We start from the raw sequence: 24,225 nt of genomic DNA on the forward strand, positions 1-24,225 counted from the left end.
AATTGTATTTTAATGAATTATTAAATAATAAAACACAAAAGGACACATACTTTAGTAAGTTAAAATTGCTTAAAGTGCCACTGATTGAATTAGATAAATAAGATTTTTAGCATACAATATAGTTGTTACACTCTTCACTTTGAACACTGGCCTTTATTCCTCCTTTGAAGCAGTTTTATTTCACATCAAAGCTGGAGATAAATCACAGGGAACATCCAAGAAGTACTTCTATGGTGAATGCCACTTAGTATACCTGAGGCCATATGTTTAGTTTGCCCACTGGAGGCCGCAGTGCTCCTCTATTTTTAAGTCTCATTTAACAATAAATACAAGCATCTCCAATGTACCCTGTTATTCCTAATATTTAAAAGGGGGCCTTAAATAAAACAAGAAATCCTTGTGTGCTCCTGTTCAAACTGAAGGAATTTCATGTGTATAAAAGTAACCTGCAATTGCTATAGAACAGCTGCCCTTGAGGACCTCAGTCCTAGCAACAAGAGTAGCACGCACTAAAATTCACAGAATTCTGCTATTTGTTCCTCCTATGCGCTATCCAGTGACATGAGACAAAGATTGGACTCCTTTGGTACTGTGTCTCTTCGGAGAATCCTTGGGTACCGCTGGTTTGACTTTGTGTCGAATGAGCAGTTGTTCATGGAGTCTGAATGATGCACATTACCTGCATTGTGAGGGAGCATCAGTTACAACACTACAGCCCCAAGGATGATACAGCTTACAAGATCCTCATTATTGGGGACCCAAGTGGCTGGACCAGGCCAAAGGGACGCCCAAGTAACACCTGGCTGTGGCAGATAGAGGGTCATTTCTGGAGGGTGGGTCTGAACCTTGTATCTGCCTGGGGGGGTTGCCAACCAGGATCCCGAGCTGTTTCATAGTGTGATGGGTGTGGTAAAGCGCTGTACCAGTGCATGCTTCCCAACCTGACCTGACCTGATAATATCAAGACCTTCCTTGGTTCTTGGTCTTTCAAGTGGCACCCCCTGCTTGTTGCTAACACATTGCACCTGTCTTGCTTTTAAATCAATTAATAAGATTGTTTCTTTTTCCATAATAACTGAGTAGTGAGTGCAAAATAAATGAATGTTGGTTCATTACACAATATTTTACATTATGGAGTGCTTAAAGTCACATTGTAGGCAAGCATGAAGTTCAACCCATATTAAATTGCATCATCGTAGTCTGTGCATTCTGTAAGCTATGAATTTCATTTACCATAAGTATATGTTGTATTTCTACTTACTATTATTATTGTGTTACAATGTTTGCTTTCCCTTTTTATTACAGTTTTTGCTTTTATAATTACACTCTCAGTCTGTATAAAAAATATTTCTTGATCTCTTCCTGTAGAAACACTGATAAAGTTTTGTTCTCTCTGATTCTCTAGAATGGTTGAGGGACTTCTAATGATTGAACACTGATTGCTTTATAGTACCACAATAGTATTATATTGAAGTTATAAAAAACTTACTGTGAGACCCACTCCAGATATTGCGGAGTACCAAACCTGCTGACCTGAAAAACCATAAGATTTTTGAATCGTGGCCCTCTGTAACCTTCCACTCTCCAAACTTCTGCACATTCCAACAAAATAATGACTGTAGCATTGACAGCACGTCACATAGCTGTGCTCTTCTCTGTCAGTTTTTATCGTGGGTCTCCTGGCAGAGCCTGATTGTGGATTTGTGTGCTGGAAGATACTCTAATACAAGCTTAGAATAAAATTAGTATCTGTGTTGTGATTGCTTTGTATTATTTTGTTCGCTTTTGAGGCCTTGAATTGACAATGTAAGCGAAATTACTTTTCCACGGTGCATTTTTCAGCATTGAATACAGTCCATTTGTGGAGTTAATGCACCCTGCTAGCTACAAAGATATTCTATACTGGTCTGTGACAATGCGGGTTCGGCTCCATACTCCCATCGCTGTTCGGGAGCCCTTGAACCCAACATCGTCGGTAATGTCACTGATGAGCTAGACAGTTGAGGCAATAAACAATTGAGCAAGGGGATGGCATAAATGTGCAAAGTGCTTTTATTAAAAGAGTCAACAAAAACAGTGTTCAATAAATAGTGCAGTGCTTTCCAAAAAAGAGTCATTAAATAAATAACCCTTAAAAGACAAACGTGGAGGTAAAAACCAATAGAAAAACGATCTGTTAAAATCAGAGGTTAAAACGTTCGTACAGGAAGCAGTCTTTAAAATCCAACAACAATCCTGGTGCCTTCCTTTAAGCTGGCGTCTCACCTGTTTATCCCATACGGGCCCATGCAACAGGCGAGACGCTACCTGCAGCTGTCCTTTTCTCACTGCGTTTCACGAGACTGGAGACCTCCCGATCCCTGGCTTCGGTCTGGCACTCATCCCAGCCTCGAGACTTGGACTCCTTGGTCTCCAGGACGCCCACACCAAGGACTGTAACACCAAGCCTCCCGACTTCCGCTGACTTTGCGGCCTTCCGCGGCCAGTCGCCTTCCCCTGGTCACACCTGCTACCTGATCGCTCAGCGGGAGCGACATCCAACATCAACACCTGGGTGTAGGCCTAACACCCAGACTTCTCGCAGCTGCCCATGAGCACTCGATCGCTCGTCCACGCAAACGCACCGCATATCTCTCTCTCTCTTGCACCGACTTGCTTCCTCGCTCCCTATAACCTCCGTCCTTTCTTCCTTTTTCTGCCTCGTTCTTTCCTTTTTCCTCCCCCAACTAACTCGCGCTTCTTTTATACAGCGAGGGGCCATAGCAGCTGCAGCACATTAGCCACGGGAATAATCACGGATGTGGGCAGTCCTCACCTGTGCACTCGGTGAGAAACGACCATACCGCAGATCGCCCCGCGGCTTGCTACAACCACTACGCCCCCTCACTAAGCCGCGTGCATGGTGATTTTTTATTTAAAAAACGACCTTTGCTCAGCGAGCTGTGGACCCATAACACCACATGGTCAAACAAATGAAGTTCATGACAAAACATTGCAAAAAAACAAAAAAAAACAGTAGTAATGTCATACAAGTAATACATTTAACTGAATCTTTGATTTTCAGTTACATACTAATATTTTACTTCATAAAAGTTACAATATGAATGTTTCAGAGCCAAGCAAATAAACAAAACATTTTTATTAGCGTACACTTTAAGTACTAGGAACTGGTACACTTTAGACAGGTACTCATGTCTAACATGTCCAAATGTGAAAATGGATCCCACTTTAATACTTGATAGTCATGTGAACGCAGTGGTAAAATCTTTCTTTTTCCAGTTGAGGCGGCTGTCAAAAATCAAGCCTGTCTTGTCTAAGCGCAACCTTGAAACAGTGATACATGCTTTTATAACATCTCGTCTAGATTACTGCAATGTGCTTCTTTTTGGAATTAGCCAGGTCTCCATTGCTTGCCTACAGCTGGTACAAAACGCTGCTGCTCGATTTTTAACTGGCACAAGAAAGCATGAGCATGTTACCCCGATTTTGGCTTCCCTTCACTGGCTTCCAATTCGTTTTCGAATTCATTTTAAGATCCTTGTACTTGTTTTTAAATCCTTTAATGGTTGTTCCCCTCTTTATTTGTCGGAACTGCCGCACCCTTATGTACCATCTCGCTCTCTCAGGTCAGCAGACCAGATACTTTTGTGTGTTCCCAGGGCACGATGCAAACTCCGAGGTGATCGAGCTTTTTCAGTTGCAGCCCCAAAACTCTGGAACAATTTGCCGTTGCACGTTAGGCAGGCTCCATCGCTAGCTGCCTTTAAATCCTTTTTAAAAACACAATTTTACTCTCTGGCTTTTAACCCAGTATGATATGTTGGCTAACTGTATACTTTTTATTAAGAATCTCTTCAGTTCTTATGTGTTTCTGTTTCATTTACCCTTTGGTTTTGTGTGTCTGATATGTTGGGTTTTTATTGTACAGCACTTTGGTCAGCCTTGATGTTGTTTTATAGTGCTTTATAAATAAATAAATAAATAAATGGTCGAATTTGCATTGTTGTCTCCCAATGAGATCACTCAACAACCTTTTTATTAATGCCATTGACTGATACTGTTATTTCATGCACAGATTTTTTGTTTAGTCTATTGCTATTTTAATCAAGAAGTGCCTACAGCTATTTTTGCTTTTTCATTTTTTTAATATAATAGCTGCTGAGCCCTGACACTAGCAAAGACTGATGACTCAGGTGGTCTCTGGTTACTTTCATTGCAACAAGCAGTCTTCTAGGATATGTGCCACAACCCTTTTTTTTTTTTTTTACATTTTTTACAGTCTGTAAATGAATATTTTATATGGCATAGGCTTAATGAGAAAACCTTAATTTTTCAATGTCAAAGATTTTCGAACTGCTCACCACCTCTATATGTGTGTGGTCTGTAGCCTACAGCAACAGCTTGTCAGGACCTTAACCGCATGTTTTACAGAACTGAAGTCACTTACTGAGTTGAATCAAAGGCTAGAAAAGTACTTGGTAAGTAGAAAAATAAAACATGAGGAAAAATTCATAAGCAGAAAAAAAAACAAAATTAGGCTGGTCAACAAGGAGAGGTGAACCTTCACAAAATTTAAAATGATGTGAGGTCATATGCTTGTACTGTATGTTCTCTTACAAACAGCTTCTATTAAGCATTTATTTAAAGAACTTTTACTAAACAACCTTGCTTCTTACATAAACACAAAAAGTAATAGAATAAATTTACATTCAATTTTTATTTGATCGTCAAAAAAGAATGTTTTAAAGTCTTAATTTTGCAAATATATACATTCTATTAATAAGGCCGTTCCAAACTGTTTCATTTCTAAGTTATGATGATTTTTGCTATCTGTGTTGTGGTACCTTCTGCTGTACCTGTGTATCACTTATTTTCTAAGCCTTTGGCACTGGGAACAAGGTGTGCAGCAACATTGGCAGGAAATCCAGCCTGTCACTGTGAAAGTTCAGTCACATATCCAGACTCAGAGTCAGTTCAGTGCCCCTAAATTAGCTTAAAGTGTATGTCATGGAGATGTAAGAGAATCACAGAATACTCCCTCTCCAAAAAAAGTGTTTAAACAATGTTTACCTAGAATGTTCTAGATTTTTTTTTTATCTTTTGGTTCTTGGGTTAGATTGACACGATCCTGTAAACTGGTTCATATACACCACATTTAGAGAATGGACTAGCATTAATAAACAGGCCTTTCCTCGTGAAAAAAATTGAGTGAAAATCTATCAACCTGTCTTCTCTCATTTAAGCTTTTCTTGCCCTTCTTTTCTTTAACCCAGAATTTCACTTTCACATTTCAATTCAAGGAAAACAAAACACAACTGATGTTGGCTAACACCTCTGAGGATTTTACTGCTCTGTGGTCCAAGTGTGTTGGAACAGGCTGAAGCATTTTGGCTAAAAAAAAAGTGAAGAAATACAATCTAGGGATTGTGTGGATTGCTGCATTTTGACAATGGTAAATTGGCTGTTTGATATGTGTGTGCATGTCTGTGTGTGTGTGTTTGCCCTGCGGTGGACTGGCGCCATGCCTAGAATTTGTTCCTGCCTTGCACCCTGTGGTAGCTACAATGCGCTTCAAACGCCTCACAACCCTGGTCTGGATTAAGTGTATTAGAAAATGATGTGACAAAAAAAAAAAGTTTTGGTTAGGTTAGGGTTTTCTGGCATTCGTTTCTTATATGAGGGATAGCTTTAAATCTGCTCTTGGGTTGTTGTCTAACCAAACCTCTGTGTCAGTCATGGCCCTTTTTTTAGCTAACTGTTATAATTCCCCCATTCTACTCTGTCTCATGGCCACAACAGCTGAGCTGAAGGGTAATATTTTCCAATCAGTCCTCTCTGATTTCTCCCTTTACTGAAATATTTTATCCCATCAGCTTAGCAAAATGTTTTTGTAAGGAGGTATTAACACCATTACAAGCCCTACATTCCCCTTTTCCAACCACCCGTAATAGATCAGGTAATCCCTGAGGGAACACTGTATATCTCCTTCCAGGGTGCCATTTTATTATACTGAGTACCTCTTCCTCACCTCACCTTTCTTGCATTGATCCATCTTTCCATTCACAACTAGGACACCACTCAGTTTAGCGCCTACCATCCACTAGTAGTACCTTTATTACCATACTGGCATGCTGAATTTCTCTCTCCTCTCCATCACACACTGTTATTAACTTAGATATTAGTTTCAGCCAACATACTATTCCACAGAAGTGGGCTCCTTCATACTTACAGCAGTGTGCCTTTATAAGGCCTTACTGTGGCTGTTTAATCATCAGACAAGAGTTCTTTCTTTTTTGTTGTAATTCTTCTGTGTATTGATGTGGTGGGCTTGTTGTCTGTTATATTTCTATATTTCTTCAACTGTTAAAATGAAATTTCCCCTTGGGACAATACATTTTTAGCTATGTATCTCTTTGGTGAAGGTTTGCTGTTGGACTACGTTCTCTGCCCTTTGCCACCTTTATTATACTTTTTTCATTTGACATCTGTTTCCAGTTTGCATATAGTATTATACAAATACCAATAAACTGACAAAATTATCCAAACAGGCTAAGGTTTAAATCGAAATAACAAGTCAGTTCCCTGGGATCATGTATGCATCTTCAAATTTTCAAAATCGATTGCTAAATGTGCAGTACACTGCAAAATTGTTTCTATTTTTTTCTGTCTCTATAGTCAGATTTAGTAAAGAAGCAAAAACTGCCTTTTGACTTATTAATGAGTAATTTTCATTCAATTTCGAGGTGTTTACAGTGAAGACTTAAAGAATTACAGGTCTACTTGACAGCTCTAGCATTATCGATCTTTCCAAACTTGCTAAATAATTACTCTTTCAGACTCCATACATATTTAAAAGAAAATCACCTTTATAACAGTCACTTGCTGCTTCATCATCATTAAAGAAGACTTAGAGTGAACTACATTATTTGCATTGCGTTTCCCAGAAGAAAAGACATGCAATGTATTGGGAAATAAGCAACAAGAAAGATACCACAAACGTGCAGATTTGTTTTTTTAATAATCAGCAGTAGTGAAAGTAACTGCTGTGTAGTATATGATTGTTTATTTAATAAGGATTCCTGCTTTACTTTTTATCAATATATTTTAAATATCTAAATATGTAATTAAATAATGTTTGTATATCCTACATTTATTTACCTATTCTGGCTTTTTATCATTTGTGATGTTTGACATTAGTCTCTGTATTTTCAACAAATGTGAAATAGCTTTTTTCACAATATTTAATATTCAACAAAGTGAAATACCTGTGTCTTCTTTCCACTGATAAATAGATGAACCCATTCATATGTATAGTTTTATCATGGGAAACAATGATAAATATAATTTTGGTATAAAAATCAACAATTTCCATAGACAAATCAAAATGATCATCTTGACAAAAAAAATCCCATAAGTGATACTGTTGATATAGTATTCTTCTAGATTTAGTTTTTTGACAATTTATTTTTAATTTTTTCAGGCTTACTTCTTTCTTGGACTTACTGAGCCAAAGACACGTGGAATAATCTAATTTAGTAATATGGCCTACTGAAATAGCAGCTATTTGAGGAAACAGATTAGTGAACCAATCAATTATTTTAGGTAGCTACTCATTGTAAAAAAGTATGACAGCTCTTGCTTAAAATTGCAATGGGTAGAGACATTGTTGCAATTCTTATATACTCGTAATAAGAATTTGTAACCAAGCAGATAATTTACTATAGCTTTACATTGTTTTATTATCCTATTATTGTAACCTATAATACAGAAACACTTATAGTAACATTAATGCAAGAAAATTACAATTTCTATTTAAAAAAGTAGACATTTCTGGTTCAATTAAAATCATTTACCTTTCCAACATATTGAGGATCTGATCCCATATACTCCTCAAGTACAAAAAATTGGTTCCAGACCCAGCCACGTTTAACTCTCTGAAAGCTTGTCCGTCCATTTCTCAATATTCCTGCACTGCTCCCAGCGCGCTCACTCCCAAGTTTTCTTTGCAGTGGCGACTGCAGTGGTGTCAAAAACCCTTCTTCAAACAAGAACCAAAGGAACAGCAACAAGCAGTTCCTTGTAAGCATTGGCAATCTGTTAAGTGCAGGTTTTGGTTAAACCCCAAATGTTTTCCGTATAGAAATTCTTCTGCAGTTGGTAAGGATTTTGAAAACAATCAAGTTCTTGAAAAACTTCACTTGACAGAGCAACGCAGTTTCTTCGACAATGAATTTCAGTATTCTTCTTGATTTGTAACCTAAAATGAAATTAATTTAAATGTTATTTGTTATATTCTTTCTCAGGCACTGCATTTCTACAAACACAACTTTGAGTGCACTAGGCTCACCACTCCCACACATCTATTAATTAAGGACATTAAATGTAAGTAAAATTACAAAATTTAATTAGCTTTTTCAGGGTAATAATTACCATTATTCAGGACCCATACAACCTGAATGGAGCTAGAATAAACTTAGGATTTTCTCTAATTAACTAAAACCATGTAATAATGTATTATTTGTAATATCTTGGGAACACACAGGCAGTGGTGGCAATGTAAAAGTAACAGAACAAGGTCTTTGTGGATGGACTGAATATTTTCAAAGGAATGCTATGTAAACTATACGAATTGCCAAATAAAATCTAAAGCTATGCCTTCTCAGTGATCAATTTCTCTGACCTTTAAATCCTCACTAACATTCTTAACAATGGATGACCTATTTATTCCTCATCTTGTCTTATTTAATTGAAGGAGTGACTCATAATCGTTAGACATAATACTAACACATGTGGTTTACAAACTCCTCCAAGCAAATTATTAAAATAAGCAGATGTGATGGCAAAAAGCCTAAGCTCAATTTGCAAGTTTTCTGTATATTTAGTAATTACGTTTAGCTTTCTTTACATGTCCTTAAGAATAATTTCTATTTCCTCATAACCCTTTCCACTCTTGATTTTACCAGCTTTTATGTGTTGTATTCTCCTAGGGCTGTTTTATTGTCTAGCCACCCTGTTTCAGTACATATTTACCTGCAACATGTGAATCACAATAAGAAACGTATATCACATATACTGAGACATTTTAAATGTATCACAAAGCAAATTGTATATTTTGCAAAAAATAAAACAAGTATATTTCACAAACTAAGTAATGTTTTGGATTACTAACTGTGGTGTTGTGTTTGTTTCAGTTTTACAAATTGATAATTTTTTCCCACAGAATAATATTTAGTGAGATAAATACATTTTAAATTATTTTAAAGTTTAAAATAATTTTGATTATCTTCATAACCAAGAAATACACTTATTCAGACTAAAAAATTGAGAAATTAAAGCAGAAAGCTCATTTGAAACGTATATGACATCAACATTCATCAATAATTGTTTCCATTTCTTCAGTTATTTCCTTGTGATGTCAACATCCATTGTTGTTTTGAAAAGGAACTTTTTGATGCCACAAGTTGTTAGGGAGCATTTGTGATGTCAAGCAGTGTGGTCATATGGTCATTGAAGCTTTTTTTTAAAAGAGCATGCTGTATGATCTAAAAGTGTCAGCAATTTGTATCTAATGAAAAAACATCTATACCACAAAAAATCTTTGTGAGCTTTTCTTTCTCTTTTTTATCAGCTTAGAATTTATGTTCTAAATACAAGAGTCTTTTCGATTTCGTAATTAAATACAGTTATTTGTTAATGATTGTAGCCTTGTTCTGAATTTTCCCTTAAGTATTTTAGTTTGCCTCGACTGCAACAACAAATAATAATACAGTTCTTTTATGGAATTACCTATCTGTGAAGGTCAATTTGTAATTTTCTGAGCATTTGCGAAAAGGTTCAGTTAAAATGAATGAAAATCTAACTTAAATTTTATTAGAGACTTCAAATGTATCCTGTTGTATCAGCTTGAATCATAAAATTATTTGGTTGCATTTGCAAGTTACAGAGCTGTACTTTTTTCAGTCTTTCTCTATTCTGATTATGAATTTATATAAAGTATTTGTTGTATTTTCAAAGTAAAATGGTCCAACTGGCAAACTTAAAGCAATCACGAAATATTAAAATAACAATTTAAGCCACTGTTATATACAAATTCAGAATGTGTAAGATTTATCATGAAATTTACCATAAAATTTCAAAGGGACGAAGAGCTAAATGGTGCAATCACAACCTGAGAAAATAATGTTTCACTGACTTTAAATACTTTGTAGATCTGCTACCTTTAAATTGTGTATGTATATGAATTTTATTAGTTTTGCTAATTAGATCCGTTTCATACAAACTGTCTCCGCTCAGTAGGCATTAACAGCAAGTCTTATGTCAATATATTGTCGTAGTGTCATGAATTTAGTTTTGGATTTCTGTCTGTTCATGCTATTTTAGGAATTTTTGTGTAAGTATTTTTATTGTTAATTCATTACATTGTTATTCTGGTGATATATTGTGTTCTGATTTTTGAATGGTTTATAATTTGGGACTGTTTTGGAAGGGCATTAAGCTTTATTGCCTGTTTTTGGTCATATGACACAGATAACACAGTGCCTTCCATTTCCTGGTTTTCTGAATATCTGTACCATTCCAATTGCTCACAACACACAGTTCAGTTGCATTCCCATGCAAAACACACTGGGTGCACAAAGGGAAAGAGGGCTGAAAACTCTGATGTCTCAGAACTTATTGTAGAGAAATGCAGTGAGCAGCATTTGAAAGGTCAACTGGAGTTGCAAGAGAACCAAGTCAAACTGGAAGATCAGGAAGCAAGTTGTTAATTGTCTCTTTCTGTCACTGTACTCAAGGGTATAAGAGTACGAGAAGGGAGGAAGGATAGTTTGTATATGACCTGGACAAAAGAAGAGAACTGTGCTAGATGGAAGGCACCCAATATATTCTTGATTCAAAAGCCTCACTATTTTAAAAGGGGTAGTTTAAGGTTAGCCTGATCATATAATCAGTTTAAAGCCTTATTCCGTTAATAATATATCAAAGCATGGCTCAGTTTAAAAAGTTGATGCAAACTCTTTTCTCAGATTGCTGAGTGTCCAGGAATCTCTGTGTATAAAGAGAAAGGGGAAAAAACAATGAAAAAAAAAAAACTGGAATTTGAAACACATGTCATGCCAACGTCCAAAGAAGGGCAAAGCAAAACAATTCTCTTTCCTTCTGTAGGGGCTGTACCCCAAGGGCATCAACAGGAGAGGGAGAGAGATGAATTCTGTCTAGGCCATCATCATTCTGAGTATATTCTTTCAGGATGCAATTTTTAAAAATAATTTAAAACCACTGATGATGTTTTTGTTGATAATCTGTTTAATTGTGGAATTCATTAACAATTAAGTAACTAGAAAATACATCTGTTTCCAAATCTGCTTGGTCCAGTTATGGTTCACAATAAAAATCACCTTAAAAGGCTTGCTGGAAAGTAAGTTGGTGCTCCATTTGTTCTGAAAAATCTTCTATTCAAGAAGGCATAGACCCAAAATGGTCTAGAAAGTGAGGCTGATGAATGCTTGTTCATGCTATTTCCCACAATAATTGCAGATTGGAATGATATCTGATGACTAACTAGTCTGTGACATTCAAATAAAAGTCACAAGCATATTCCTGTGAAATTCCAGTAATTCTTTATGCCTTTGGAATGGAGGATAAATACTGCTGCAAAATTCCATTTGTATATTTGGACACTATTGCAAAGAACGGGTGTAACTGAATGGCACTGATTTTGTGCCATTCATATACAGTTCTTCTTATATCAAGCCATGTAATGAGTATTGATTTAAAATCTGTTTCATGTTTCTAAAGTGTTTGTGTTCAGTAGGCTAATTCATCTAGGGCCTCATGTATAAATGGTGCATATACACAAAAATGTTGCGTACTCCCGTTTCCACGCTCATGTCGCGTATTTAGTGGTCAAACTGATTTCTTGTCCCATGATGATGACTGATGAGGAATTGTGCTCTATTTGTTCCTTTGCAAGTTCTGTCCACTCTTGGGTTTTTAGCCACAGGATCTTTTCAATGTGAACTTGCTGATCAATCACATATTTCTCAGTCATTACTGAGTTGCACCATGCCAGCTGTTTGGAATGGTCTTATCTGCTTGTCATTCTGCTATATAATATTTCCTTACACTGTGGCTGAATGGGCAAATATCAAAACACAATTCGCAGCAATGCTGGTTTTCCAAATGTAATTAGAGTGATCGACTACACACTATTAATAAGTTTTGCTACATTGCTATAAAGGCACCTTTAGAGAATGGATTTGCTTGTATACTGTAATTAGAAAGCATTTTCACTCTATTAATGTGAAAATATTCTACATATGATGCAAAAATGAGTGTTGCATCAAGATATCTGTCTCTCCAATAATTGCAGCAGCTACACTGCTCAAACAGTGTGAGCCCTGGAATTCTGCTACCTTCTCCAGTGGTGTTGACACAGAAGGTGGGCTGCGATTCTCATTTTCATATCAACTTTGATATCTGACCACTTCTTTTTAATTTCGGGCACTGTGCAACTTTCCTCCACCAGACTGTGCCCCTCCATCAGTTTCCTTTTGTTGCTTATACCACCGCTTAATCCACCAAATAGTAAGTTTTTCCTTGCCGTCACTTCACTAAGCAGGGCCTCAATTTTGCATTTGCTGAAATTCTTTTTTTATATGTTCTTTTGCCACTGTCATTTAACAAAGTACTGAATGGAAGGGGCTATTTATATTAATTTGAATATTCAAACAGGCAAAATTCTATGAGAAGCTGGGGTGGAGCTGTAGGAGCATGTCCATTAAAATTCATGTTGATTGTGGTTTATACTGAGAAAGTGCATAGAAATTTGCTTACACACAGTTTTGTTCATCTGAATTATTTGGTGAGTATGCACACTTAAGTTTTTTTTCATACGTTATATTTTAGTGTGAAATCTATGCAAGGTGTAGCGGCTGGACTTACTTGTTTTTTATTAACTGAAATGGTATTTAGTTGGGTATTTCCAGGGGTCGACAGTTATGCTTTCATTTCTATTCAATTGATAGTTAACTGACAGGAACTTGTCTACTACTCTGCACCAGGCTGACTCTTTCTCATGACTTTGAGCAATGTAATCATAAAGTTTAATTTCATATCTTTTTTTGTTGTTTTTATTATTATGTTTTGCTCCTTTTGTGACACCATTTTGGTGAGTTATGCCTTGAGCACAGTCATGTTATTTGTATTGGTAGAGCCTGTTGTTAGTCATCATGCATTATGTCTTTGGTGCCAGTGTTGTAATCATGGTTTGCTAGTTTTGGGAATAAAATAAAGACAACTTTCTATGCAGCAGTTTTATTAGTGTTGGGTTTATGCTTCGGTTCTTGTTATGTTTTACAAAATTCATTGCACATCAAGTATGCTTTCAACCACGGTGGTACCATTGGCTACATTTTTTTTTCTATTTTCAATAAACCTGCAGCAGCATTGTTGTCCAAGAAATTCCTAGTAGGTTTACTGTTTCCAGTTTAATCATGGCATACAGTGTGACACTAATTGAACAGTAACTGAAGAATTTCACCAGAAAGAATTGTGTATCTAATAATTCCGTCTAGTTTGTGAATGTGCATTAGTGTAGAAAATTGTGTTAGTGTAGAAAATTCTGTTGCTTAATCTGACAATGCTTCTGTTGTAAAAAAATAAGAACATCTGTCATTTGTACTTATATTTTATACACTGATTTGGAGGAAAAAATTAATTATATGAATAAATGTAAATGTAAAAGCTAGGAGATAACAGTTCCATATCATCATTCTAGCATCATCAATTTTTAATGAATGTAAATTGCATGAAAATGAAATGTAACACTAAAATTGTCCCTTGATGATTTGCTATTTTGTTGTATAAGCTCTTTAGAGCACCCAGTTGTTTTGAAGCTCCATTTAAACAAATGTATATTTAAAAACACCTGCCACAGAACACTGCTTTTTAAGTGAGGCACTTCCTTCAAATCACTACTACTTCATTTAATGTACATGTGCTGTAATTGCACTATAGTTATGCTTTGCTCAAAATGTTCCACATTCAGCCTATAACATCTGTTCTTCATTTACTTCTTCAAATATTTAAGGTAGAAAGTTAAAAAAAAAGACCCATATAAAAAATATACAAAAAAGTTGTGCCAGCACTAGATTTAAGGTTTTAATTTAATAATCTCTACAGAAGAAAACATTACATTTGACTTCTCATTGGCATTCAGATAGACAAGAATAAAAAACACAGAGGAAAGTGTTTTAAAAGTTCACAATGTTTAAATCAATTAAAATTATGATGTATTTTATCTGGATATATCCACCAAATAAAAGAAGACACACCACCTCTGTGGTGTTATTACATTTTGTTAATTTTTTGTTATAAATCAATGGGACTGGAAAGAAAAGGCTTTCTGGAGTGGTTTGTGTGTTTGTTAAGGTGATGATCCTCCCTGATTTTCTAAAGGAAAAAGGTATGGGCATTGTCTGTCATAAAATGAGATCATTTCAGTTTTTGTTTTTTTTTTTCATAATCACTCGCTTGCAAACTCTTATCAAGTCATACACCTCAGTAACAATAATTTTGGCGGCCTTTAGGTAACCTGTTGGAGATTTTTTTTTTAATTTTCATTTGTCAATTTACTAAACCAAGCAATGGAGCAGAAAGTGATAAATGAATGGATCACAGTATAATAAAAGAGCAGCATTATATTTCTGACAACGCTGAATAGTCTGATTTTATGGAGGTGAAATATGTGTCAATTGCATTTAGAAAATATACATATGCATATATACTTATTATTAAAGTAATGTGAGTTCCCAGATGTTTATATTCAATCACTATTTCTACATCTTCCTCCACAAAACTAAGTGGATGAACATTCCAATTTCTGCTCTTTAAGTCAAAAATCATTTCTTTAGTCTTTTTGACATTCAGAGAAAGATAGTTACTAGAAATACAAACCACTTATGTCTTTAAAAAATCTTAGTGTCTGTCATTTTTAACAAGATAACTGAATCACTGGTGATTTCCTCGTTATAATTCATAGATGACTGCCTTTTCAACACTCAAGTCATAATGACAATCAATGTATTTGCTCTAACTGTTTTCTTTCTGTTCAGCCGCAGGGTACCAAAGCATAGCAATAGTGTAGCAGAATATATTTTGATATTTCTTGTCATTCAGTATACACTGTTATGAAATGACGCTGGGTACTTCATTTTATGCTGTAGAATCCATTTTTTCTACAGTCTGTCATGATCTATCTAATCAACAAAAAAAAGCAATTAGTTTGGTCACTAGATTGCCACTTTGTTTTCTTTAATGGTAGAGGTTAAATACTAAATACTATTTTCAATTTCAATTCTTTATTGTCATGTGTACAAGTACCATGTACAATGAAATGCTTGCTTGCATGTGCCCCTACAGACAGTGAACATAGACAAAAAAAAAATAAAACTAAAAAAAAACACACACACAATAAATAAATAAATATAAATAAGTAAATAAATAAAACCAGAATCCTAGGAATTAAAGGAGACAGTGGCAGAAGGATATGTCCAGGTAGCAGTGGAGGTGACACAAGGTTACTGATTGTTCATGAGTCTGATTGCAGTTGAGTAGAAACTGTTCCTGAAACTGGAGGTGCGCGTCCGAATGGACTTTAGTCGCTTCCCAGATGGGAGGAGGGTGGAAAGTGACAGTGCAGGGTGGCTGGGGTCCCGCCGAATATGGTTCACTTTCTTGAGACAGCATGTAGTGTGGATGTCATGGATCGCAGGGAGCGGATTGCCCGTGATCTACTGTGCTGTGTTTACCACACGCTGCAGAGCTCTGCAGTCCTGAACTAAGCCGTTGCTGTACCAGGATGTGATGCATCCTGTCAGGATGGATTCCACAGTACACTTGTAGAATCTGCACAGTGTTTTCGGGGACATCCGGGCCTTACTCAGTCTCCTGAGGAAGTAGAGGCGTTGTTGGGCTTTCTTGACTACTGCCGCAGTGTGACTTGACCATTTAAGGTCATCAGTGAGGGTGACTCAGAGAAACCTAAAGCTGCTGACCTGCTCCACAGCCTCACCTCCGATGAAAATGGAGCTGTGCTTTGTTGCCTGTTTGCGGAAATCCACAATCATCTCCTTTGTTTTGCTAATGTTGAGGGTGAGGTTGTTGTCCTGACACCATTCTGACAGGAGTCTGACCTCCTCCCTGTAGGCCATGTCATCGTCCTCGCTGATCAGACCTATTAAAGTGAGGATGATGTTAGAGCTATACTTAGCTACGCAGTCATGGGTGTAGAGAGAGTAAAGCAAGGGGCTCAGTACGCTGCCCTGTGGGGTGCAAGTGTTGATGGTGATGATAGAGCAACAGCAACAATAACAAAAATACAGACACAAAAATGAAAAGTCTGTGAGGAGCAGCACGCAACACGTCGCCTCTCTCCAGTGCCATATTACTACAGACGCACTTGAAGAAAAAGGCTCCTTCCCTAAAGCTAAAACTGCAAAAATTTTCACAATCAAGACATCTGAATAAAAAGAAAAGCAGAATAACAAACCAAAGCATGCCGAAGTAGAAGCCATGTTACTAAAACTAAACAATTAATTTCACTCTCTTTTCCTTGTGGGCTCAAAGCTAGGATATTCATTACATTTTTCACCACCCTAAATTATTTCTTTCCTTTTCAAGCTCTAAGTTGTTTTTTATTTTGATCTATTAAAGTTTCTTTTCTTTTAAGTTTCTTAACAAAAGGAAATAATCTGTCTTTGCCCTGTTAGGAAGAATAGGAGAAAGAAAGAAAGATGTCTTTATTTATTTTTTTCTTAGCTTTAAGCACTTCATTCTTGCTCACCAAAACCATAGATATGTCTTCTGTATTGTTTTGCTTACTATACACAAAATTTTGCATCAGATCTGCAGGTCTTCCTTTGCCTGCAGGCAGAAAAATATCTGACAACAAAGTTCTACATGTCATTTCTTCATTTACAAAATTGATCCTGTAGTATATACAGTAGCACCAATGTCTCAGTAAATATTCACCTGCCCATTTCTCGGCAGGACAGTCTGTAAATGTTTTGCCTGGTTACTTTGTGTTTCCTGATTTAGCACAGAGATGGGGCAGATTAATTGCCAATTTTAAATTGACCTGACTGTGAATTTGAATAGGCTGTGATGGATAAAAGATTAATTCAATGTTGGGTTTAGACTTGACCCCAGTGTCATAGAATAGGCTCTACATGACCCAGAAATGCATTAACTGGGTTTAAGAATGTGATTTTATTTATATATATATATATAAATAAAAATATATATATATATATATATATATATATATATATATATATATATATATATATATATATATATATATATATATATATACACTCACCTAAAGGATTATTAGGAACACCATACTAATACGGTGTTTGACCCCTTTCGCCTTCAGAACTGCCTTAATTCTACGTGGCATTGATTCAACAAGGTGCTGAAAGCATTCTTTAGAAATGTTGGCCCATATTGATAGGATAGCATCTTGCAGTTGATGGAGATTTGTGGGATGCACATCCAGGGCACTAAGCTCCCGTTCCACCACATCCCAAAGATGCTCTATTGGGTTGAGATCTGGTGACTGTGGGAGCCATTTTAGTACAGTGAACTGATTGTCATGTTCAAGAAACCAATTTGAAATGATTCGAGCTTTGTGACATGGTGCATTATCCTGCTGGAAGTAGCCATCAAAGGATGGGTGCATGGTGGTCATGAAGGGATGGACATGGTCAGAAACAATGCTTAGGTAGCCTGTGGCATTTAAACGATGCCCAATTGGCACTAAGGGGCCTAAAGTGTGCCAAGAAAAAATCCCCCACACCATTACACCACCACCACCAGCCTGCACAGTGGTAACAAGGCATGATGGATCCATGTTCTCATTCTGTTAACGCCAAATTCTGACTCTACCATTTGAATGTCTCAACAGAAATCGAGACTCATCAGACCAGGGAACATTTTTCCAGTCTTCAACTGTCCAATTTTGGTGAGCTCGTGCAAATTGTAGCCTCTTTTTCCTATTTGTAGTGGAGATGAGTGGTACCCGGTGGGGTCTTCTGCTGTTGTAGCCCATCCGCCACAAGGTTGTGCGTGTTGTGGCTTCACAAATGCTTTACTGCATACCTCGGTTGTAACGAGTGGTTATTTCAGTCAAAGTTGCTCTTCTATCAGCTTGAATCAGTCGGCCCATTCTCCTCTGACCTCTAGCATCAACAAGGCATCTTCGGCCACAGGACTGCCGTATACTGGATGTTTTTCCCTTTTCACACCATTCTTTGTAAGCCCTAGAAATGGTTGTGCGTGAAAATCCCAGTAACTGAGCAGATTGTGAAATACTCAGACCGGCCCGTCTGGCACCAACAACCATGCCACGCTCAAAATTGCTTAAATCACCTTTCTTTCCCATTCTGACATTCAGTTTGGAGTGCAGGAGATTGTCTTGACCAGGACCACACCCCTAAATGCATTGAAGCAACTGCCATGTGATTGGTTGATTAGATAATTGCATTAATGAGAAATTGAACAGGTGTTCCTAATAATCCTTTAGGTGAGTGTATATATATATACGAGTGTTTTGCAAGACGAGCAAAAATTTTTAATAAATTTTGACTTGATAAACGAGCGATGTCTTGCAATACGAGTAGTATGGATACACTTTGTCTGCTGAGCGTTATGTGACCACAACTGAGCTGATGGTTCTTCTCTCTCTCTCCTTATCTCGCTCACTCGCCCAGCACGTCTCTCTCTCATCTCGCTCCCCCTGCGCGTCTCTCTCTCATCTCGCTCGCCCAGTGCGTCTCTCTCTCTCTCTCTCATCTCGCTCGCCCAGCGCGTCTCTCTCTCTCTCTCTCATCTCGCTTGCGCGCCCAGCACGTCTCTCTCTCTCTCTCTTTTTATCTCGCTCGCTTGCCCAGCGCGTCTCTCTCTCTCTCCTTATCTCGCTCACCCAGCGCATCTCTCTCTCTCTCTCCTTATCTCGCTCGCTCGCCCGTCCAGTGCGTCTCTCTCTCTCTCTCTCTGGCAATCGTCTCCTATTCTCCGTCTGAGTCTGTGTGCCTCACTCATATAGTGAACATCTGTTTACTACAGCATTGTGACTGTGTGTGTGTGCGCTGTGAAGTGCGATTCCCCATCTTGCTCCCCAAAACACGAAGCTGAGTCTCAGTACTTTAAAACCAGCTTTATTCAGCTTGAAACAGCAACAGCGCTGTTATTTATTGTACCGGGATCTTTAGAATGTTCCTTGTATGACCCATTGACGACAGACGCTTATAGCATGTCTGCGATCTTTTTGGATGCGCTTATATGGCGAACTGCTACAGCGCTGGGAGACTGCGATTGCTTTGGGACGCTCTTCCGCGTGTTGTCCCATTGGGTGGAATCCCACATGAGTTTAGAAACTCACACCAGCCATGATTCTTTTTAAAGGTAATGTGCAAGTTAATTTGTATTATGTATTTTACTTTATATTTTATATTAATAATTTTTATATGAATAGTTTTGGGTTGTGAAACGAATCATCTGAGTTTCCATTATTTCTTATGGGGAAATTCGCTTTGATATACGAGTGCTTTGGATTGTGAGCATGTTTCCGGAACGAATTATGCTCGCAAACTGAGGTTCCACTGTATATATATATACTAGCAAAATACCAGCTTCAGGAGAAGTAGTGTGTTAAAGAAGCAATGAAAAAGAAAAGGAAACATTTTGAAAATAACGTAACATGATTGTGAATGTAATTGTTTTGTCACTGTTGTGAGTGATGAGTGTTGTTGTCATATATATATATATATATTTACACACACACACATAAACATATATATATACATATCTATACATATACACATATATACACATATATACATACATATATATATATCTACATATATACACATAAATATACATACACACATACATACATACATACACACATATATAAACATATATATACATATACATACATATCTACATATATACACACACAGCTATTTCGTATCAGTGCAATACGCTGCTTGTTAAAACTCCCGCTCTTACGTGCAAGTCTGCGTGGATATTATGAACTATCGTATTTGTTCAAGTTCTATTTAAATTTTAAATAGAAGGAATTTTTATTTAGTCAACAGAAATATCTTTGGTAGGAATAGTAAAAACAGACAGGAATATTATTCGTGAATAAATCAACTCAAACCTTAAACAACTTATAATATTTTGCTCTCCATAAAAATATATCCTGTCTAAATTATGCAAGTTAGAAATAAAGTAAACGTTAAAAGAACAAACATTCAAATTTCTTTACTCTTATGTAATTTTATATAAAAATAAACTTAGATTTTAAATATCCCAAAAGATTTTGCTCTCCATAAAAATATATCCTGTCAAAATTATACAAATTCAAATATGAACATGCTGCATAACAAAACCTAGAAATATAAATAAAATGTGTTCCTTTCAGCAATAACAAATCAAATCATTCAGTTGTCTTTGCTCATATGTCATTTTAGAGCTGGACGCCTGGCATCTTTTTTTGGCCACAAGTTCTTTTATGTTTGGTGTGAGGTTCTGTGTTGTGGAGATTCTCAGGATGGATTGCAGGTGCTCATCAGTGAGGCGACTCCTGTGTGCTGTTTTGTTAGTCTTTATCACTGAGAAGAGCTTCTCACACAGATATGTGCTACCAAACATGCACAAGGTTCGAGCCGCATGTAGACGGACTTTTTTTGTTCTTCAAAGTCACCAAAGCGCCGTGCAAACTCAGTGCGCAGTGCGCTCAGTTTATCAGCAAAGTGCGTATTTGGGAACACCGTAGTGACGACTTGGTTTAACATTACTTGGCAACAGGGAAAGTGGGGCAAGGTGCATTTGTATCTCCCATAAAAGCAGCTTCACTTGAAATCACTTTGTGATTGTGCACGGGTAAAACGTCCGCTGAAGTGTCAGATTCTTATTTAATTATTCTGCTTTCTGTATCTTCTGCATTGCATTCAGGTTACCCTGATGTTTTGTCTCATAGTGCCGTCTTAGATTAAATTCTGTAATTACAGCCACATTAGCTCCACAAATGAGACACACGGGTTCAGTAAACATATACTCAGCCTCCCATCGGTTTTTAAAGGCTCTATTTTCAGAATCAACTTTTCTCTCCAGCATCGTGTGAGCTAGCTTCGCAATAACTTGCAGCATCATAAGCTAGACTTGATTAACGCGGTAAGTGTTCGGCAAGGCAGCTGAAGCGCTGCATTATGGGATCTGTAGTTTATTGTGTTACCAGCGCTTCATATACCCGGGCCATTAATAACAATAATACAGTATATAAAATGATCTCGGGCGGATATAATTACGCCGGGCGGATGTGGCCCGCGCCCTTGAGTTTGACACATATGGACTAAATAGAACTTGAAAAGATATATTTTTTCAAATGTGATCGCGCAATTCAGATAGAGTTCGCGCACTACAGCCTGCATGCCTGAATAAGTCATCCTCCCCTCGCTCTTACTTTTTACCGTTCATCTAATGAATACACTGAGTATGGCTTTACCAAAACAATCATTGATGGCGAATAAAGTATCCATTATTCGAGTATGTAGATCGGGATATATATATACATATATATATACCCGCGTATCGCAGCGAGAAGTAGTGTGTTAAAAAGCTAGAAAAGAAAAGGGAACATTTTAAAAATAACGTAACATGACTGTCAATATACAGTATTTGTTTTGTGAGTGTTACTGAGTGTTGCTGTCATCAAGGATTTGATTATCATTATTTCTTTCAATCAGGTTCGTATTTGTAGGATGTGTTGTGTTCAAGTTACATTCCGTGTTTGTCAATCGTTGTAAAGATGACAGGTTTCTTTCATCGATTCGTTTCTTACTGCATCAATAAACAGTTCGTCTTCTTCTTTATCTGAGACCTGACACACTGCATGCACGGGTTTTTTTACACTGTCTTCCTTTAGCGGGACATTGACTTTTTCCAACGTGTGCTTTGTTTCCGCAGTAGCTGGATTTATGAATATGCTTGTATGTATCAGGCGCTTCATATTTTTGCTGCCTTTTCAATTGTGTAATTCGGTTTTGTTCAGCTCTTTGGAACTGTTGCCTTTTATCTGTGCACTGCGCCAGTTCACGTGAGCCACTCGGTGTACATGCATCGAAGGTTCCCAGCTGTGCTGGTGCCATCTCGTGCTATGTCCATGGCTGTATTTAATGTTACCTTAGTCCTGGCACTTAAAACTTTCTCTCGCAGTTTCGCTGAGTTTGTGTCAAACACCACCCTGACCATCTCATCTTCCTCTCCATAAACACAGTCCTTCACCCGTGAATATTTAGTGGGAGTTTGCTATTGGATTGCCGCTGACGGACGGCCTTATATGGGCAGGCACTAAATTACAAACGCCAGCGCAGCCTGTCTATGAACTTAATTTAAAGTGTAGGTTTACATCGTGCTTTGTTTCAAGTAGCAGAACTCATCAATATGGTTGTATATGTCACTCGCTCGCTTCTTATTGTTTCGCTGCCTTCTCAATTATATAATGCATGTTTTCTTCAGCGCTTTTGGAGCTCTTCCTGGTTTTCTATGTACTGCGTGATTACGGGAGGCGTGATGATGTCACACGAAACTCCGCCCCACGGCGTTCAAGCTCATCTCCATTACAGTAAATGGAGAAAACAGCTTCCAGTTATGACCATTACGCGTAGAATTTCGATATAAAACCTGCCCAACTTTTGTAAGGAAGCTGTAAGGAATGAACCTGCCAAATTTCAGCCTTCCACCCACACGGGAAGTTGGAGAATTAGTGATGAGTCAGTGAGTGAGTGAGTGAGTGAGTGAGTGAGTGAGGGCTTTGCCTTTTATTAGTATAGATATATATATATATTGATTTTAATTAAAAGCAAATAACAATCTGTACAATCAAATCAAACTTAACAAACAAAAATGTAACCCGCAGCCAAAACAAAGAGAGGAGAGCCAAACAACAAAGCAAATCTTTAAAAGTAGCAAGGAAGGGAACATACCATTTTCTCCAATATAGAAGCGTATTCTAAAATGTTATTGATTAGATCCTGCCATATTTTTAAAAACGTTTTCTCTAAGTGAAAATTACATTTTTTCCAATTTCAAATAGTATAGGACATCAGTTACCCACTGACTTAAAAGTGGTTGGGTGATAAGCAAAATAAAACTATGTGTTAATGGTGAGGTAAAAGCAATTACGATTTTTTTGTCCTTCTCCACATTAAGCCCATCTGGGAGTACTCAGCTGTTAATGGGTTAGGAGTGATTGTGACACCAAGGCTATCTGATATGCATTCAAAGATTTTTGTCCAAAATGATGTTAATTTGCTGCATGCCCAAAACATGTGCCTTGCAATTAGGAGACCTGGGCTCGCTTCCCAGGTCCTCCCTGTGTGGAGTTTGCAGGTTCTCCTCGTGTCTGCGTGGGTTTTCTCTGGGTACTCCGGTTTCCTCCCACAGTCCAAAGACATGCAGGTTAGTTGCATTGGCGATTCTAAATTGTCCTTGGTGTGTGGGTGTGTGTGCGGTCCCTGCAGTGGGCAGGCGCCCTGCCTGGGGTTTGTTTCCTGCCTTGTGCCCTAGGCTGGCTGGGATTGGCTCCAGCAGACCCCCATGACCCTGTAGTTAGGATACAGCAGGTTGGATAATGGATGGATGGATAAATGCACTCAATAGAAAATTTTAAGTTAAATGATTAAGTGATTGAGTGCCTTAAGCATGGGAAAGGTACTATATAAATAAAAATTATTATTATTATTACTTTGCATGTATGGAATTAGAGTGTATTCTATGTATGACTGTCTTTCATTCCATTTTTGGAATATTAATTGAAAGATCCTTTCCCCATTTTACTCTGGGATCTTAGAAAATGAAGGGACTTTAAAATGTTTTTTATAAATTGTAGAGATGCTATCTGAGTCTTCAAGACTGATTAGTATTCCATTTGGAACAGAAATAGGTGTAAAATATTTTTTTTTAAATTCTAACTTGTGGAAAGTAGTGAAAACATTTTGTTGATGAGAAGTAAAATTTCAAATTTAATTGGTCATAGGATGCAAAAACATTATCAATGTACAAGTCTTTAAATGTTTTAATTCTAGACATTTTCCAAACAGTAAATACTATGTATCTTTGAGAGGGTGGAAAAAAGTGGTTGTCATGTAGTGGTGC

General features: G+C 37.2%; 1 protein-coding gene across 6 annotated transcripts in view; it reads right to left on the bottom strand.

Annotated features, from left to right (window-relative positions):
• The window catches only part of LOC120530413 (cadherin-12-like), an 802,688-nt gene that overhangs the window by 339,535 nt on the left and 438,928 nt on the right, over positions 1 to 24,225 (bottom strand). For all 6 annotated transcript variants that reach the window (XM_039754905.1, XM_039754904.1, XM_039754907.1 and 3 more), the window contains one exon: positions 7,854 to 8,257. In XM_039754905.1, coding sequence (XP_039610839.1) covers positions 7,854 to 8,087 — 234 coding nt within the window. In that variant the 5' untranslated portion in view covers positions 8,088 to 8,257. The remainder of the gene's footprint in view (positions 1 to 7,853; positions 8,258 to 24,225) is intronic.

The sequence above is a fragment of the Polypterus senegalus genome, chromosome 5 (genome assembly GCF_016835505.1).
Source record: "Polypterus senegalus isolate Bchr_013 chromosome 5, ASM1683550v1, whole genome shotgun sequence".
NCBI classification, from domain to species: domain Eukaryota; kingdom Metazoa; phylum Chordata; class Cladistia; order Polypteriformes; family Polypteridae; genus Polypterus; species Polypterus senegalus.